This window comes from Musca domestica, unplaced genomic scaffold (assembly GCF_030504385.1).
Source record: "Musca domestica strain aabys unplaced genomic scaffold, Musca_domestica.polishedcontigs.V.1.1 31, whole genome shotgun sequence".
Lineage (NCBI taxonomy): Eukaryota > Metazoa > Arthropoda > Insecta > Diptera > Muscidae > Musca > Musca domestica.
In genome coordinates, this window is record NW_026712309.1 from 4,702,534 (window position 1) to 4,722,373 (window position 19,840).

At 37.9% G+C, this 19,840-nt stretch overlaps 1 protein-coding gene across 5 annotated transcripts in view; it reads right to left on the reverse strand.

The window, feature by feature from the left end:
• Nucleotides 1-5,348: 5,348 nt before the first annotated feature.
• The window catches only part of LOC101890486 (uncharacterized), a 28,879-nt gene continuing 14,387 nt past the window's right edge, over nt 5,349-19,840 (reverse strand). For all 5 annotated transcript variants that reach the window (XM_059124916.1, XM_059124915.1, XM_005182437.4 and 2 more), the window contains exons 12-14: nt 19,126-19,744; nt 10,887-11,666; nt 5,349-9,011 (exon numbers count right to left, since the gene is read on the reverse strand). In XM_059124916.1, the coding sequence (XP_058980899.1) occupies nt 7,840-9,011; nt 10,887-11,666; nt 19,126-19,744 (2,571 nt within the window). In that variant the 3' untranslated portion in view covers nt 5,349-7,839. The remainder of the gene's footprint in view (nt 9,012-10,886; nt 11,667-19,125; nt 19,745-19,840) is intronic.

The window sequence follows — 19,840 nt, forward strand, 5'->3', positions numbered from 1 at the left end:
GGCCCTGTTGTAGAAACGTCTGCTTGTCTTCCTGAGCTGGGCTAGGTCTTTTGACCACCATACAGGCTGGTGCCTATTTCCCGGGAAGGTTAGCGGACAAGCTCTTTCGTAGCTACCGATAAAGATCTTTGTTAGCAACCTGACAGAGTCGTCCACATCCGATGCAGAAGCCACTGGAAGATCTCCTATGGACTTTAGCATCCATGCAGTGTGCTCTGCAAATTGGTCCCATCGAGCCTTTCTCGGGTTTCTATGCGGTTTTTGATGCAATCCCTCTAACGAAATTTGGAATGTTATTTTCCGATGATCCGAGAAGGAGCAGTCAGTCGAAACTTTCCAGTTCAATATGAGCGATTCATCCATGTTAGTGAGAGTGAGATCTATGACCTCCTCTCTATTCTTGTTACAAAAAGTTGCCTCCTTTCCCCGGTTACAAATTTTGAGATTATGTGCTAAAATAAAATCAAAAATGGACTCACCTCTGGCATTAGTGTTGCTGCTGCCCCATTGAGAGTGGTGAGCGTTGGCATCACATCCAACGATGAGACCGCCTTTTCCACCCAATTTTGTGACCAGCTCCTCTACCACTTGGCCTGGCGGGTCGGGGTATTCGAAGGGTAGGTACAGGGAGACGAGGAAGATGATTTTGCCCGTCCCAGTCTCCAGTCTTACCGCCGTGGCGTCTTCTCCGCTGAAATTATTGAGGTAGATTGAGTTTAAGTTTTTCCTAGCAACGATACACGTTCTAACCTTTTCCCCGTTGGAGGTGGCATAGGTGATGTACCGCTCACTCCCTAGTCCAGTTACCTTATTCTTAAAGATGTAAGGTTCCTGGACCAGGGCTATGTCAACTTTAAGAGCGGCGTTAGACGGAACCGAATCCATCCTGTGCCGAAGTGCAGTTTCCCCCCACGCGCCTGAAGGTGTTCCTGGCCAGCTGTATCAACGGATACCTTTATGACCAGGCCTCCTCCCTCCGTACTTGAGCCAACTAAGCGCCAGCTGTCCGTACGGAGATTGGGATTTTGTTTCCCCAATATTGTCAGCACGCGTGACGGGTCCACAGAGGGCGGCGGCACCCATGCTGTCAATATCCTCCTGCAGGGGATTTCCTTCAGGGATACAGCCGCAAGTGCACTTCCATCCCAAAGTCCTTGAAGGCCAGCTACTGCGGTCACAAGAAAGTCCTTCGACTCCTCATTTTCGCAGCAGATGACCTTCACTCCCTTGTAGACGGTAGCACTGCCAAATTGTAACCTAGAAGGGTCATCCCCTAGGAAAACCTGCTCCCTCAGGAGATTGTCCGGGTATAGGGTTTGGGAATATTTCCTCTTCCTCGAATTCTGGCTCGAAGGTTGTGGGTTGGTGGTGGCAGAATTAGCCTTGGCAGACTTAGGGTCCACAGGGGCCGTTTCTACCGGCCTTGCCACTGTCTTCTTGCCAGCTGCTGGCGCAGAAAACGCAGTTGGCAGAGGAGGAAGTTTGCCTGTTGACGGTTTCTTTGCCTCGGGATGAGGTTCCTCCGTTGACCGTCCTCTCTTCATCGTTGCACGAGAAGAGGGTTTGGCCTCCTTTGGATCCACCGGGGCAGCATTTCCGCAAGGGGCGTCCTTCCTTTTTTTCTTCCGCTTCCCTGCGTTAGAAATGGGGGGGGGGGTGGGCTGCACTTGATTCCGTTGACGGTGCAACAGCCGAAGCTGTCTTACCATCTTCGGGAGTGGTGTTGCCCTCCACCCCAGCCTCGTTAGATGGCTAGTCCTCAGACGGACTTACCTTCTTGACGAGGTCTGAAAAAAGAGAGGCAAGGTCCTTTTCAATTGAACATTTTGGCAGTTCCGGATGGTTCTTTTCGAACTTCCGTACTGCCTTTAGGTTCCTCTTAATCAGGGCCTTATCCCTCTCTGTAGGGGATCACGACCGATGAAGCTTTTACAATACCTCACCGATCTTTTGTATCCCCTCCTTATTTTTCCCTCCTTCGATCCGGAGTCGTCGTGGTTAATAGGAGCAGCAGTGTCCCCTTCCTCGACGCCCTCCTCGACCCGGAGGTTGGCCGCACCGGTAGATACCGATGAAACCCCTTCCATAGGAGTTGACCTCGCTTTGGCACTAGATTGAGTGTCCCCTTCAGTATTTCGGATTAACTCACCCCTCAAAGATGAGGGTATGACGGTGACGTCGAGCTCCTCATCAGAGAGGGGTGAGTCATTCCCAAAACCGGAGGGCACACTCTCTTGGCTGAGCCTCAGAGTGGTCTTCTCTAGAAGGGCGGACAGCTGTTCGCTCTGTCGCTGTATGCTCTCGCATACCACGTCTCTGTATGTTTGCAGAGTCACGTCCCCGCCCGAAGTTAAAATCATGTCCGTGGCCATGGCCTGGGTCGACACCTCCAAAGAGGTGGTTGAATTTTTGTCGGTTGTTGTTGTTGTGTTGTTGTTCGCTAAATTCTCCATACGACATTGGACTGCGGAGGTGACGAGGTCCGCCATGACATAGCCTCCATATCATGGTAAGGACTTGGCAACTAAGCCTGTTACTCGTCGAGGCGCCCAGGTATCGACGAGGCAACCGTTCTAATACAGTCGGTACCCTGACTGCAAACCTTGGAATACTGATGGGCACGGTTTACGTAACACCCCAGCATTAGGGAGTCCGTTGCGGTGGACCAGGCCGTCGACTGGGTAGTTTAGGGGCGCCAGTGTCGCCTCGTCGAGTCCAGGGATCACAGGCACTCGGATATTTGGTCCGAGACTCTCCCCCTAGAAACCGCTGAGCTGTCCGCGACTGCTTATTTAATTCGCAGCTGCCCGATATATCTACCGGACGTTCCACTATCCGCAACCCGTGGACGCGTCCGATAGCACTCAGCTATGCTTCCGTGAACGGCGGAATAAGATGTTGTCAAATGAATAATTTTTTAAAAAAGTTGTAAACATATGAAAGAAAGGAAAATGCAACTTTGTACTGGAGTCTTATTATGTCAAATATACTTAACATGCAACAATTGCTTTTGTTTATTAAATATTTTTGACAACATTCTTATGTTGCGGAAAACCCACAAAATTTTAGTGGAATATTAGGGGTTCCAAGATTTAATCCACAGATAGATAGTAGGACAATATTGTGTTATACCATGTGCATTTTGTTGCCCGTTAACATGCAATATATAAATATCTGTTGTCTCTATTTTCTTTTTTATTCTAAAATCCGTAAAAAAGGTCAACCATCCCACACAATACAAATTGTTGTTTCAAAATATGAAGCTCTACTTCAAATAATGTGGGCAGTATCATAATTTCAACAGACAGAAAGAGTTCAACAGACGTGGATAGCATCCTACTAAATAGGACACAATTAGTTTTATTTGAGGATTTTCAACCTAGTTGTTTTAAAATACCATTGGGTGTTCCATAAGGAAGTCATCTTGGACCGGTCATTTTTCTTCTATTTGTAAATGATTTGTAGACTTCAATAAAATATTCCCAGTTAACACACAAGTCCAGTAAACAGTCAGATTTATTACAATATGAAGTCAATAACTTGTTTTCGTGGTGCAATTTAAATTTCATATATTTAAATTTTAAAAAATGTAAACATATGTGCTTTTCACGATCTACTTCTTTATCAACTGCATGTAATATTAACGGGAACATTTAAAAAGAAAAAAAAAGAAAAAAACACCCGTGGAGTCCTTTGTTGTTCTTGATCTCCTAATGGATACTAAATTGTCTTTTAATTATATTATATTATTAAATGGTTAATAAAGCAAATGGTTTTTTAGGATTCATAAGACGATGGGCTTAAGAATTCTCTGATTCGTATGTTTATAGAATATGCTCTAGTTGTATGGGATCCTAATTATGCCAAATTTTTTTTTTTTTTTTTTGTTTTTTCGAAGCGGTTCAAAAACAATTTTTGCTTTTTGCCTCTGCAATACCGCCTTATACCAGCAAACTAAAATTAATCCGATTACCTACATTAAAAGGTAGACGAATTATGTTCAATACCACAATGGCATTCAAAATTTTAAATGGTAATGTGCCTTCGGACTCTTATTTCTTCTTTTAGAATTAATATCCCATTTCGATTAATTAGATTATCAGTTTTCAAACACTGTTTTTCACCGAAAACAAAGGTTGCTCACTTCAAAGAAACTAGAAAAATGCAATTCTGTGCTCGAGTCCTATAACAAACTTCTTATATGGGAAAAAAAGGATGGGATTTTGCGGTGATTCAACAGGATTTAATCTAAAATAGTAGGACAATAGAGTTTTATACCAAAATTAACGTCGAAAATATGCATTTATTTTGCATTGGAAATAATTTCAAATTATTGTATTTTTAATTCAAACCCACACAAAATTTGTATATGTTTTGACAAACAAAATGATCGGGTATTACTTACCAAAGAGGTTAGCTAAAAATGTGCATCTTCGGTTGGCCACCAGAACTCAAACGCCCGCCATGGTGATGGTGTGGGACGCCATAACAGCCGATAGTCGCTCGCGTCGCTCGCATTAAATGCTGATTATCGCGAAAATATTCTGGAGGGTGTATAAAAGCCTTGGGCACGCAAACATTTTGGCCACAGACCTTGGACATTCCAACAGAACTCAGCACCATCGCACTCAGCACGCGCCAGCCAATAATGGTTACACAATGAGGTTTCCAGAGCACAATGGCCAGCAAAATCTAAGGATGTCAATCCGTTGGACCATTGTGTCTGGAGTATTTTAGAAAGCAAGGTTGACACTAAAAAATACCAAAGTGCCGATCGCCTCAAGCAAGCGCTTCGTCGGGAATGGGTAAGAGTAACATTCGGGCAGCGTGTGACGGTTTCATTGGCCGCTTGAAGGCCAAAATTCGTGCCAAAGGTACCAATTCGAAAAAATCTAAACATATTCTAAAATTTGCTAATAAAATTAAAAAAATGTAAAAATTATGGCGTTTGACTTTGTTGCAGTTTGTTTTATCTCACCCTGTAGAATAAAAACGTTTTTAAATGGTGGGGGTAGTAAAGAATTTTCGAATTTGAATGATGGACATCCTTTACTTCTTTCTTGCATTATTGTTGTTTCTGTCAAAGTCCTGATTGATTATCTGAGCTTACGACACTTTCAACGCCTGTTGATGTTGTCGGGAAAGTATTTCGACACATACGTCACATTTTCTAAAAGACCATCAAAATTAAAATTTCCTGACAAGTTTCTTGAATACCCCTTATTTTTAATGTGTTTCCTCCTATCGAAACCCATCAATATTTTCGTAGAATTAGAGTTTTAACCGGTAAAATCGAATCCAGATCACTGTGCGGAATCTGGTTTGTTAAAAATAAACAAACTACGATATTGATTTAAAGCATTTATTAACATTTCAAATACGTAAACATATAGATAGGGGATATTTTTGATTAAATAAGCATGTATATTTTTAATTTATTTCATTTATTAATATTTCAAATTCGTAAACATATAGATAGGGGATATTTTTGATTAAATAAACATATATATTTTTAATTTATTTCATTTTCATTACATATATTTCAAAAAAAAATATTTTTAAGTTTCTTAAATGTCTCAAAACCATACGCCTTTGGGCTTCTAATGTAGTCGAATGCAATTACATTGCGGTATTTCGTAGATTTATCTGTCACTGCTGTCGATTATATAGATATATAATAGAAAATATATTTAAGTTTCTTAAAAGTCCCAAAACCATACGCCTTTGGGCATCTAATGTAGTCGAATGCAATTACGTTGCAGTATTTCGTAAATTTATGTCTCCGCTGTCGATTCTTTTTAAATTACAATGGTAGCTTTAAGTTTCTAAGTTTCGCTGTCATTTTTTTTTTTTGTCATTTCATGTTAAAAACCGAATACTGAATTAAAAAACAGTGTTTAGAACACAGTTTTCAAACTTGATTTTAGATATAACCTATTAAAGGTTATAGGGTGGAGATATATTTACACCTTAGAAGGGCTGAGTTTTTCTATACGGACATGTGAATTAATGTGCATTAACCACCTACCATTTAAACACTGAAACCGCAGAATAATTTTAACATAGATTAAATATTCAATTTTTTTAAAATTGCTTTAGAAAGCGATTAGTTTTGCCCAGCCATTGGAAAATTCTAGTTCTACGTCCAACACTCATATGACTTGCATCCATGTTTAGAGGAAACTGAAAAGCTTTCCAGTACTTTTCATTTCCTGATGAATCGCCAGGGTAACTACGTAGTTGAATTTTATTCGTTTTTTATATTTAATCTCATCCAACTCGTTATCGCTGCAACTATAAGTTTGCATGCAATTGAAGTATGAAAAAAACCTTGCCATCGAAGATAAATTGCAAAACTGCAAGTGTTTGGCTTGCAAGGTCGAGAGTAAAACCAAAGGCGTTTTTATAAGGGGAAAAATGGAATATTGTATTTTTGCGCAGGAGTCACAAACTCCGCGAAGATAAATACGGGATAGAAAAAAATGCATCTTAATTTTTTGCGCTTGCTCTCGGTATCCAAACCAAAGGAGGTGTAGACTTTGTTGGAATTGACTGCACGAACACGAAATCCGCCAAAATTTCATATTTGTGTGTTTGTTTTGTATTTGGTTAAAGTCTACCCAGAAATAACACTGACAAAAGTTTTGGATAAAACTAAGCTGAATTTGTCCCATGTGCAATCGGCAATGCACAATTATTACAACAGCTTATCTTATCAAAACTAACCTCAAATATTTTTTTTTTGTGAAAATTAACATAAAAACTTCATAGGACTAGGAGTTGTTTTTTAATGATTTCCGTAGCTCGTAAGCTTTCTTTTATATTGTCTCCGACGTCATGCCACCGACATTAGGCGTATGACACATAACTACAATAGACTACCTCTTTCAGAACTAACCTCAAAAAATGATTGCTAGATTGAAAATTGGATATTTTTAGTGTTTTAAGATTTCCAAAGCTTCCAAATAACTTTGATTAATTTTGCGTCATAATCTAAGTCATATGAGCAATGTACAACTACCACAACAGACTATTTATCCTCTCTATGTTTTGGGTCATGAACTAGGGTTTTTGTTTTTTTTTTTTTTTTTTTTTTGTTAATGTTATTTTCCTTGTTCTTTAATTGTTTTGAACCCCTTAATTTATCAAAATTAAACATGGATTAGTAAGGATTTAGAGGAAATTGTGGGATATTTAAAAACGTAGGCATAGTTTGCTGTAGTAGGTCCATAATGTAAAGCCTGTAACATTTGTGCAGGCCTTAGGTCCACTGTGCTTCTTATGTTATGGCGATCGTTATAGTATAACTTACTATATACCGGATATTTTGAGAGGTTCCCAAGCAAATGTTGCCTGTGAACAACGAACGAGACACACTTTTGTTAAATGTAAACATGTTAATTATACATGTTAATTATACCGCTAAAATACTGTCTCTTCACTTCAACTCCTAGTCGTGCGTCGTTTCCCTTTACTATTCTACTTTTTCGGTTTGTATTTTCAATGGTTATTATTTGTTTCAATTATTCAAAATCTATTTACGGTTCTATATGTAGAATTCCATAAAGATTTCCAAAATAATTAAAACTTTAAATAATAACCAAGAAAAATGAGTAGGGTCCCCACCAACAACCCAATATCAACTTATTTCGATAATTTACTTTACAATCGCAAAGTAACATCAAACTAAAGTCTTCGCTCAAAATAATTATGGCAAAGCCATGGAGAAACTTTTCAAGTGGCTTTAAATTCTAGATTTCATGTCGAAGAATATGGTGTGACACAATAATCACCCACTTCCATTAAAGTAATAAAAATTATTTTGAGCGCAGCTGTTACCTAGGCAATGACACAATTATCATTTTTTGGATTTTTGGGCTTTTTGTCAAAGTTCAAATCTCTAACCGGACGGTTTGGTTGTTCATACGAATTCGGCCTTTCCTGAGACAGTGCAGAGCCGGTGCTGTTAGAGGCATACAAACTCGTTCTTGCTGCTGGACGATGAAGGACATCACTTGTATAGGCTGAAGTTCCACCAGCTACATTGTTAGTTCTTGACGATGTGTAATTAGTAAAGGGATTGGTTGTTTGTTGTGCCGTTGGTGTACTATTGATAGCCGAACTTGAGGATAAAGAATTTACGACGCTAGATGATGGGCGATTAGCAATTGAATTGATTGAACTTTGTGAAGTTACTGAATTCTTGTCATCCATTCTTGAAGCTAAAGGATTTACAGCGCCCCTGTTATAGCTCGAATTTCCCATTGCACCAGTTTGTGATTTTACAACATTGTTGTTGTTGCTGTTATTTACTACAGATGAGCGGTTATCCGTAATATTGTTTCCTACATTTGATCCTAATGTACCAGTGTAACCCTCATTAAGAGTGGCTTCATTGAAAGTGGCGCCCAAAGTTCTTGTTGCATTTCTTTGACCAACACTAACAGAAGATGTTGGTTTATTTGAAATTGAATCCTGTCGTATAGAAGCAACTGGTTTTATATTGGCAACCGGTTTTGGCTGTGCCTTCTGATTTTGTTTATGTGAATTTTCTGTAACACGATCCACTTTCATCAAGTCTTCCAACATTTTTTGCGCTTGCAAAGACGACAGATTTTGAGGTGCATCATTTTCAGATGTAAATGTTTTCTTTGGCATCGGACGATTTGGTTCTTCGGCTGATGACTTTATGTTCGTATTCTGGACATTTAAGGAAACGTTCATCTGTTTTTTATTTACCTTTGAGGCTGCCTCCTCCTTTTTGTCTTTAGAAGTGTCTTTATTGGACGATTTGGCTGATGCTTGGGCCCTTTCCACCACATTGTTCTTGCCGGTTGTTATCTGATTTGCTGATCCCTTTGCAGTTGTAGCATCGCTAGTAGCATTTTTCTTTTTAGTTGCATTCATGTTAGAATTATGTTCTTTTATCTCCACTGTATTGCTGCCGTCTTTTGTTAGAACAACCGTCTTCAGTGGCTTGGAAGCTTTTGGGACATTTTGATGTGGGTTTTCTTGAAAAATATAAGAACAATAAATTACAAATAACTCGAAAACATAATAATATTAATAATAATAATAATAATAATAATAATAATAATAATAATAATAATAATAATAATAATAATAATAATAAGCACATTTCAGACGCAATATTTTGCTATTGAAAAGCGATGTATTTAGAATTGAACATAATCGGTTATATACAGGGTGAGATAAAAAAACTGCAACCATATTCAGACTGCTGTCATTTCTAAGCCACTCGTCCGACAGCTGTTAAAATTATTCCAGTGACAGCTCATTATATTGTTTACAGGCGTACAAAAGCATTTTGCTGAGAATTTTTATTCGTAATGGAATTCAAGGGTGATAGTCTGATTTCTTTATATTTGGCTGGAAAACCACTAGTGGCTATTTTTAGAGCACTCCAGCATTTAAATGTGAATAAATCATTTGTGTCTCGTACCATTGCTCGTTAAAGCAGCGACTTAATCGAAACCCGCGTCACAGTGGCCGAAAAATGACTCGTGATCTGAATATATCGCAATATTCCATTTGGCAAATATTGAAGAATGAGCTGGGCGAAAAGCCATTGAAATTGCAAAAAGTGCAAGAACTTAAACCGCTACAGAAAGAAAATAGACTCAAAAGAGCTAAAGAGTTGCTTCGCTTGGCCGAAAGTGGTAAACTGCCGAATTTGGTTTTTTTCCGATGAGAAAACATTCTTTGTCCAGCAGTTTGTAAACAAACGAAATGATCGTTTTTACTTCTCAAAGATATCAGCTGAAAATGTGCACCTTCGGTTGGCAACCAGAACTCAAGCGCCGGCCATGGTTATGGTGTGGGACGCCATAACAGCCGATGGTCGCTCTCCGCTCATATTAATCGACCGTGGCATCAGAATAAATGCCGAATATTATCACGAAAATATTCTGGAAGGTGTATTAAAGCCTTGGGCATGCAAATATTTTGGCCGCAGACCTTGGACATTCCAACAGAACTCAGCACTATCGCACTCAGCACGCGCCACCCAAGGATGGTGCTTCATTTCCAGCACACAATGGCCACCGCAGAGCAACATTCGGACAGCGTGTGACGGTTTCATTGGCCGTTTGAAGGCCATAATTCGCGCCAACGGTGACCAATTCGAATAAATTTAAACTTATTCTAAAATTTGATGCTATTTCCGACATTTTTTGCTTTCATTCAATAAAATTTAAAAAAAAAAAAATGTAAAAATTATGGCGTTTGACTTTGTTGCAATTTTTTTATCTCACTCTGTATATTTATAAGAAATAGAATCGGTTTGCTTGATGGTCCGGTGACCACATATGCCAATTTATGGGCAGCCCTAACAGCTAGCAATTAGCGCTCTTTTAAACCCATGACTTGTTGCTGGTTCCGTGCTACCGCAATATTAATGATAATGGAATAGCAGCCGAATTGATTAGACAGGGATCTGATTAATTATTATATACTCTGTAAAGCTATGTCTGTGTGCAATTTGTCCTATACAGTTTCCTGGTAAAAAAATAAGTTCGCTCTTTTCCCTAACGAAACCTTTGGGGCAAAACATAACTAATTGAGAATCTTAAAAACTATGATCGGAAATCCTCTGATGCAGTTCCCGGCGACTAACCCATTGTTGGCGAAAGATTTAAAAGACTACAATGAACCCATAACAAAATACATTGAATTATTATACTATCTCTATCATTCTATCGACAATTAAAGCTCGAAACCGTCACGAATATAACATTTTCGAGTCCGTGTCAGAAAGGTGCATACAAAATGTATGCCTTGAACATTCTCGTCTTTGTATGGGTTTTCTCTATAACATTTTTCGGATGGATCATATTTCTAAAAAAGAAAAAAAAAATTCCACTTACTTTTCTTCATGGTTTGGCCCAAGTGCGGTTTGGCTTCATCATTCTTTTTGTCTTTTTGATTGTTCTTTTCATTTGCATCTTCAGCATTTGCATTATTATTGGCCTTTTCGTTTTTCTTTTTCTTTTGACGACCACCAGCGCGTGAAGCATTTTTTCCTAATGGTGGTATATTATTTACATCGTCTGCCTTAGTCGATGGCTGATTACCGAATGAAGTATTGTTTCCATGTTGTTGTGGTTGTTGTTGTTGTTGCATCACCATTGGATTGAAACCGGGCATAATGTTGTTTACATAAAGTTGTTGATGGGGATTTTGGACTAGGTTTCGCTGTGTAAATGGCGTGGATGGTATCTGGGGTCTTATTCCAGGATTTTGTGGCATTCCAATTAGACCAGCCTGGAAATATGATGGCGGATATTGTGGATGCCGTGGTGTTGTCTGCATGAACATTAAACCATTTTGTTGGAAATTATTGTTGTAATTTTGATTTGGGGGAATATATGTTCCTGGCATTTGATGTTGCATTCCTTGTAATTGATTGAATGTTTGCGGCTGGAATTGCACGTTCATGCCGTTATTATAATGTGGATTTTGTGGATTAGCAACAGCAATTGGAGTTGGGGTTGGCTCATTTCTGTTATCATTATCGCCTGCAGTGTTCGACTTCGGAGTAGAGGCTGGCGTCATTTTAGATTTGGGTACACTTGGTAACTCACTAAAGAATGCATCCAAATCATTGTTTGTAGTTGTTTTGCCATCATTTGTGGATTTCTGTTGTTCTGTAATGAAAAGAGGGATATTGTTTTAAGTAAAAGTATGGTTAAAAGAATTTTGTATATGTTAGAAAAATAAAACAACATGTTATTGTTTTCTTCACAAATATCATTTCATGATTTGGCAAATATTGTTTAAATATCCTACAACCGGTCTCTAAGTGTCATCTTCTTCTTGAAAAGAAGTATATTATTTTTATGAAATAAAAATATGGTTAAAAGAATTTTGTATTTGTTAGATAAGCAAAACAATACCTTATTGGCTCTGAAGGAGTTTCACAAAAGTTCACATTCTTGGTTTCAATAATATTTTACAAAGATTGTTTAAAAATCCACACCCTGTTCTAGTCATTGACAGATATTATTTGAAAATTCACGTTCTAGGATCGGAGATACTTTAGAGACATAGTGGCTTTGAAGATTCTTGATAAATGCTATTTCAAAATCCACGATCTTGGTTTTAAATTCATTGACATTATTTTTTTTTAATTTTAGTTGTTGGCTTAAATATATTGGTTTAGTTGGTTAGGTTGAAGCATGAGCGATTGCCTTATAGCAACTGCTTCACTCGGTGAACTTGGGCCATTGTGTTCATCGTAGGAAAAAATACAGGGTGAGATGAAAAAACTGCAACCAACTTCAGACTGCTGTCATTTCTAAGCCACTCGTACGACAGCTGTTAAAATTATTCCAGTGACAGCTCATTATTTTGTTTACTAGCGTACAAAAGCATTTTGGTGAGAATCTTCCAGAAAAAAAATTTAGTGGTGATGGAATTCAAGCGTGGCAGTGTGATTTTTTTATATTTGTCTGTAAAACCGCACGTGGCTATCGTTAGAGCACTCCAGCATTTAAATGTGAATAAATCGTTTGTGGCTCGTACCATCGCTCGTTACCGTGATACTGGTAGCGTAGCCCGACGTCAAGGAAGTGGAAGGAAGAAAACAGCAACATCAGCACAAATGGTTCGAAAAGAAATGAAGCGACTTGATGGAGACCCGCGTCGCAGTGGCCGAAAAATGGCTCGTGAGCTTAATATATCGCAATACTGCATTCGGCAAATATTGAAAAGTGAGCTCGGGGTAAAGCCATTGAAATTCCAAAAAGTGCAAGAACTTAAAGAGTTGCTTCGTTTGACCGAATGTGGTGAACTGCCGAATTTGGTTTTCTCCGATGAGAAAACATTCGTTGTCCAGCAGTTTGTAAACAAACAAAATGACCGTGTTTACTTGTCAAAGAGGTCAGCTGAAAATGTGTAGCTTCGGTTGGCAACCAGAACTCAAGCGCCGACAATGGTGATGGTGTGGGCCGCCATAGCAGCAGATGGTCGCTCTCCGCTCATATTAATCGACCGTGGCATCAGAATAAATGCCGAATATTATTAAAGCCTTTGGCAGGCAAACTTTTTGGCCGTAGACCTTGGACATTCCAACAGGCGCGCCACCAAAGAATGGTTACAAAATGAGGTTCCTCGCTTCATTTCCGGCGCACAATTGTGTCTGAAGTATTTTGAAAAACAAGTGTCGAGGAAGCAAGAAGCAAGCGCTTCGCCGGGAATGGTCCAAAATACCGAAGAGCAACAGTTTCATTGGCCGTTTGAATTCGTGCCAAAATTCACCAATTCGAAAAAAAAACTAAACATATTCTAAAATTTAATGCTATTTCCGACATTATTTAATGCTATTTCAGACATGATTTCATTCAATAAAATTTAAAAATGTAAAAACTATGGCGTTTGACTTTGTTGCAGTTTTTTTTATCTCACCCTGTATAGTTGTAGCTTATAAGTGATACATATAAAAAAGAGAAGAAAGTATTTATATAGATAGAGTATAGTTAGCAGGGCGATCTGCAGGATTTAAAGTTGTTGTTAAAAAAAATATATATATTATACACCTAAGTCTGTTTTTACACGGTCTTTTTGTACACGGTTTTGATATAACACGGTTTGAAAACTGAATACTTTTAATTTATTTACACGATTTTATTCCATTTAGCACGATTTGAAATTTTATGTACTTAAAATTTTTTGTCAAATTTAATTTTTTTTTTGAAAAATTTTTACGATAGCCGGCGTTAAGTACGGACGCGTTTTATTTTTCGTTGCTAATGAAAGGTGTTTTTTTCACAAGCAAAGCAAAATAAATAATATAAAAGCAAACAGTACGCTATTAAATAATCTCAGGAAATATAATCTAAAAAAAAACCTGCTAAAAAAATCCTTTTTATTAAGAATTTTTGCAAAATAGTTTTTTTTTTCTACTTTATCCTCTTTTTCCCCAAGCACATAAATCGGTTTGTTATAGTGTTAACAACAACAAGTGTATGTCACTCTCTCATACGGAAGAGAGAAATGTAAGTGAGAACGGGCAAAACGTATACCTTAAGTTGACGTCGACAGATTTCAGCTCAACCGCGCCAAAACGCCACGAAAGCTGGTATCTTACAGCTAAACCCCAAAGCCGTTCTAAGTCGGCATCGCCGAGAGTTTTTCATGACAAAAACTTGCCAGGTGAGACTACTCCCAACGAAACAACAGAAATGTCATATAAACAAAACAATGTAAACACGCCCAAAATAAATTCTATAAAGGTGCTATCACACGATGCGATTGTACATCAAGAAACTATCGCTTCAAGTAAGCATGCGTCTCTTGAAAAAAACAAGAAGCAAAACATAGTTCCTCCAGGCATGGACCGATATGTCTTAGTAACAAAGCGTAAGGCTAGTTCTAGAACTCCAACCAAGGAACCAAAAGCTAAAACCCCAAAGTCTATAAACAATGACCGCAACAACAGATTCTCAATTCTCGGCTCGAATAACGAGACTGATGAAATGATACAACCGGTTAGATCCCAAAAACCTCCCCCACTATATCTTCGCGAAGAAACTACAAACAATCTTGTGAACAAACTCTCCCAAATATTGGGTAAACCTAATTTTCACGTGGTATCTCTTAAGAGAGGAAATCTCCAAGAGACGAAAATACAAACCTATACTGAGTCGCATTATAAGGACCTAGTTCGTGCTCTGGATTCTGAGAAGAAGAATTATTACACCTGTCAGATTAAGAGCTCAAAAGGACTAGTCGTCGTCATTAAAGGCCTTCATAGTTCTACACCCATAGAGGACATAAAAGATGCTCTCGCAGCAGAAGGATTCGAAACAAAGTCTATCATCAACATTTTCAATAAAGATAAAATTCCGCAACCTATGTTTAAAGTAGAACTAACATACGAATCTTCGCAACTAAAGAAAAAGGGACAATTTCATCCAATTTATAGCCTTAGGCTTCTTTGTAATCGCGGTGTGAAAATTGAAGAACCTCAAAAAAGAAAAGGCCAACCTCAATGTACAAACTGCCAAGAGTATGGGCATACCAAAACGTATTGTAAATTGCTATCGGTTTGTGTTACTTGTGGTGACCTCCACAAATCATCGGAATGTCCACATCCCAAAACTGACCCAAGCGTCAAAAAGTGCAGCAATTGCGGTGGAAATCATACTGCAAACTACAGAGGATGTCCTGTATATATCCACTTAACAAAATCTAGCTTAGCCACAAAAAAGCCTACAAGCTACCGGGTACGGGAAAATCCACAATTTAATATCAAAACAGCTGAGTTCCCCGAGCTAAACAAGAGGAATGAAACCACCGCTCCTAATTACAATCTCCCCTCACAGAATATGCAATACTTATATTCTGATACTTTGAGAAATGACTCACCCAACTATTAAAATTCAAATATAGAATCATCTATCGAAAAACTAATCGTCACCATGAATTCTTTTATGACAAGTATGCAAAGCATGATGCAAGATATTGTGAGAAATCAATCTATGATTATGCAAATAGTTTTAAAACAAAAATAGATAAAATTCGAATCTGTTTTTGGAACGCAAACGGCTTAAGCCAACATAAACACGAGGTCGAAAACTTTATTCACTCACTCAACATACACATTTTACTGGTATCTGAAACTCATTTCACTTCTAGAAACTGTTTTAGAATAAACGGTTACAGTACATACGACACTAAACACCCTAGTGGGAGAGCTTGCGGTGGCACCGCGGTGATAATTTCTAATAAAATTCAGCATTACCCCATGCCAGAATATAAGTTTGACCACCTACAAGCTACAACAGTTGCACTATCTTCAACGAATACAGCTATATCTGCAATATATTGTCCTCCGAGACATAGTATAAGCAAAGATGAATTCGCACACTTTTTCTCATCTCTTGGTAGTAGATTCATTGCAGCTGGAGATTATAATGCCAAACACACCTTCTGGGGATCTAGACTTATTACACCCAGAGGTAGACAGCTTTTAAACTCCATTTCGTCCGCTAAACTGGACGTGTTATCTACTGGCCAGCCTACTTACTGGCCTTCAGACCTGCAAAAACGTCCTGACTTAATTGACTTTGCGGTAACAAAGAATATTAAGAGGGAACAAATGTCCGTGGTACCCTCGTTTGACTTGTCGTCAGACCATTCCCCAACTATAATAACATTAAATGATGTTCAACTCGCAACTTCCCCGGATTATCTACCAAATAAATATACAAACTGGATGAAGTACAAAAAATATGTCAGTACACATGTGAATTCTAACACTCCTCTAAAGTCCGGAGAAGAAATTGACAATGCAGTTAAAATATTTACTTCGATAGTCAACACCGCTGTCAACGTTGCCACTCCCACTAAATTTTCAAAACTAGAAAATAATTCCCATAATCCATCGACCATTCGAAAACTCGTGTCTGATAAAAGGAAGGCCAGAAGAGAATGGCAGAAGCACCGATCACCTAGGTTTCGGGAAAAACTAAAAGAATGTGAAAAACTCTTACAACAAGCACTCAGATTAAATGAAGAGCGAAACCTAAAAATATTCCTAAATAACCTGGATCCCACAGAGAGAACTGACTACAGCTTATGGAAAGCCACAAGAAACTTGAGAAGACCTATCGCCCACGAATCTCCAATTCGCCTAGAAAATGGGACTTGGGCAAGATCTACAGAAGAAAAAGTAAACGCATTTGCCGAACATCTTGAATCTGTATTTACCCCAAATCCCGGACCATCGACAGTTGTTCAACCTTTAATTGACGACATTGTTCCGAATCCAATACGATTTTCTCTAAAAGAAATCGAAAGTTCTATAGCCTCGATAAAACTAAAAAAATCCCCGGGTAAAGATAGAATTACTCCAAACATGCTCAAGAAATTACCAACACCGGCCGTTAAATTATTGTTATTTATATTTAACAGCATTCTTCGAGTAGGGTACTTCCCGTCTGTATGGAAAGAATCTGAAATAGTAATGATTCCGAAACCTGGAAAAGATCCAACGCAGGTAAAATCGTATAGACCCATCAGTCTTCTATCTATACTCTCAAAGCTGTTCGAAACAACTTTACTAAGGAAGTTAACTCCCCATATTACAAATAGCAGTATTATCCCCGACCACCAATTCGGCTTCCGTAAGAACCACAGTACTATTGAGCAAGTGCACCGCATAGTCACAAACATTAGAATGGCATTCGAAAGGAAGGAGTACTGCTCGGCGCTATTTATAGACATTTCCCAAGCGTTTGACAGAGTCTGGCATCTTGGAATTCTATACAAAATTTGTGAAACTCTACCTAAAAACACTCATAAACTTTTTTGTAGTTATTTGTCAAATCGTACGTTTGTTGTTAAATCGAAAGACATACTTTCAAATTCGAGAAAAATATTGGCTGGCGTCCCACAGGGTAGTATCTTAGGACCAATTCTGTACGTGTTATTTACTGCCGATATGCCCACAACCAATGAAACTCTAACCTCAACGTTTGCTGATGATACTGCTTTCATTAGCATACACAAGGATCCTCTGATTGCGTCGGAAAAACTACAATACCATGTATATCTTCTCGAAAATTGGCTGACAAAATGGAGAATATCGGTAAATGCTAGCAAGTGCATACATGTTACTTTTGCTCTAAGACGTGAACTTTGCCCCACGATAAAAATCTTTAATACTCAAGTTCCACAGAAAGATACCGTAAAATATCTCGGAATGCACCTGGACCGAAGACTTACATGGAAGCAACACATCGATGCAAAAATCACACAAATTAAACTAAAAAAGGCCAATCTTGAGTGGTTAATTGGTATACGTTCTTCTATTAAATTAGAATATAAAGTCCTATTATATAATACTATAATAAAGCCAATTTGGACGTATGGCATACAGCTCTGGGGTACAGCTAGTGCCTCTAACGTAAGTAAACTACAAAGAAGACAGTCGAATATTCTTCGATCTATTACAGGTGCACCATGGTACATAAGGAACGCAAACATCCACAAGGACCTAAATATACTTACTGTTGAAGAAGAAATAAAGAAGCTTTGCCGCAGGTACTTAAACAAACTATCCGAGCACCCAAATAACTTGGCCCGCCAACTCCTACTATTCGGAGGCCACGATAGACTGCGCAGACGTGACACTCTTTCTATCATATAGTTTATTCTTTTGTCTTACGCTCTCATTATTTTCAGCTCCTGTCTGGCCAATTGAACGTCGCCCACTTTTATACTTCTGCAGGTAGTAGTATGCTAAATTGGAAGCTGCTTCTGTGAAGAAATCGAAAAGACTATTACTGTAGTCCGCGGGAAGATTAGTGAAGAAATCGATAAGACTATTACTGTAGTCCGCGGGATGATTAGATATAACTGTATCTAAACAAAGCAACATTATATCCGTAAGACTATTTCTGTAGTCCACGATTCACTTAGATATATCTGTATCTAAACTAATCTTAACTACCTATCCAATCAATTCACGGATATAACTGTATCCACAAGCCCACAAAATAACACACATCTATATTATAAAAAAAAAACAATAATAATTAAAGCATGAAAAAAATATGGGGTGATTGTATTGACAACCTCCCTATAAAAATATTAGTATATAAGATATGAAACCTTATTGTTATTTTCATTAAATATATGAAAGATTCAATAAATTAAACAATTAAACAAAAAAAAAAAAAAAAATTTAATTTTTGCGAAGTATGTTCATATCACAAAAAAGTATTTATGAAAGAAAAAAGTCTGAAACCATCGATAGTATCGATAGTTTGCGAACACTAGCTTAAAGATTTAAGTGAATTCCCCTTTAGCGCGTACAAACAATTTTTACTGGTCAAAGCAAATGTGAATAGCACTATGTGCATACAATAAAATTTACTGGTCAGAGCAATTGAAACGTGTTAATATTTATATATATATATATATATATATATATATATATATATATATATATATATATATATATATATATATATATATATATATTTTTTTTTTTTTTTTTTTTTCTGTGAGGCTTTATTTGATAAAGATTTTGTTTTGGAACCATTCATGGCCCTACTATGAAATGTGAAATGAATAAATGAAGACAAGAAATAAACTTACTCTTTTTCATTGAACGAGATAGTTTAGCTTTGCCAGCAGCTTTTGATGTTGATGGTTCATTGTCCTCACTGTCGCTTTCATCACTGTCGTCGCTATCAACGCCAACATCATTGTGCTTATTATCGGCTTCACTATCACTTTCAGCATCTACATCATCATCGTCATCGTCGTCATTATCCTCCTCATTCGTAATATTTTCATTATTCTTTCTTGCTGCAGAGTTTCGCTTTTTGGCTGCACGACTCTGATATCTGGCTCGTATTTTTCGTGCCGGTTTCTTTGCATTTTCATTTTGGTTTTTCAATTTCAATTCTTTAAGTGTATCATTAAGAAGATCCAATGTAGATGCACTGCTGACTTTTTCGAAATTTTTCATTGGCTTCTTTTCATCTTTGCTTTTATTAATAGGTTTCGTTGATGATGTGGGTGTAGTTGTGGTAGTTTCGCCATATTTATACGCTGCTGAAGTGGGCACACGATGGTCCAGTTCAGCAACAAATGTTTGATGACGTTGACATTCCTTAATAATGTAATCGAAATCGGGATTCATTGATAATGTTCGGGCATTACCAATAAGTATAAGCAGCGATTTGGCCCGAGATAATGTAACATTTAAACGCTAGAAGAAAATACCAATAAAACAACTTTAGTTTCTACATTTATAACACAAAGAGGAATCTATATATGGACAAATGGGACCAATAAATCTTTCAAC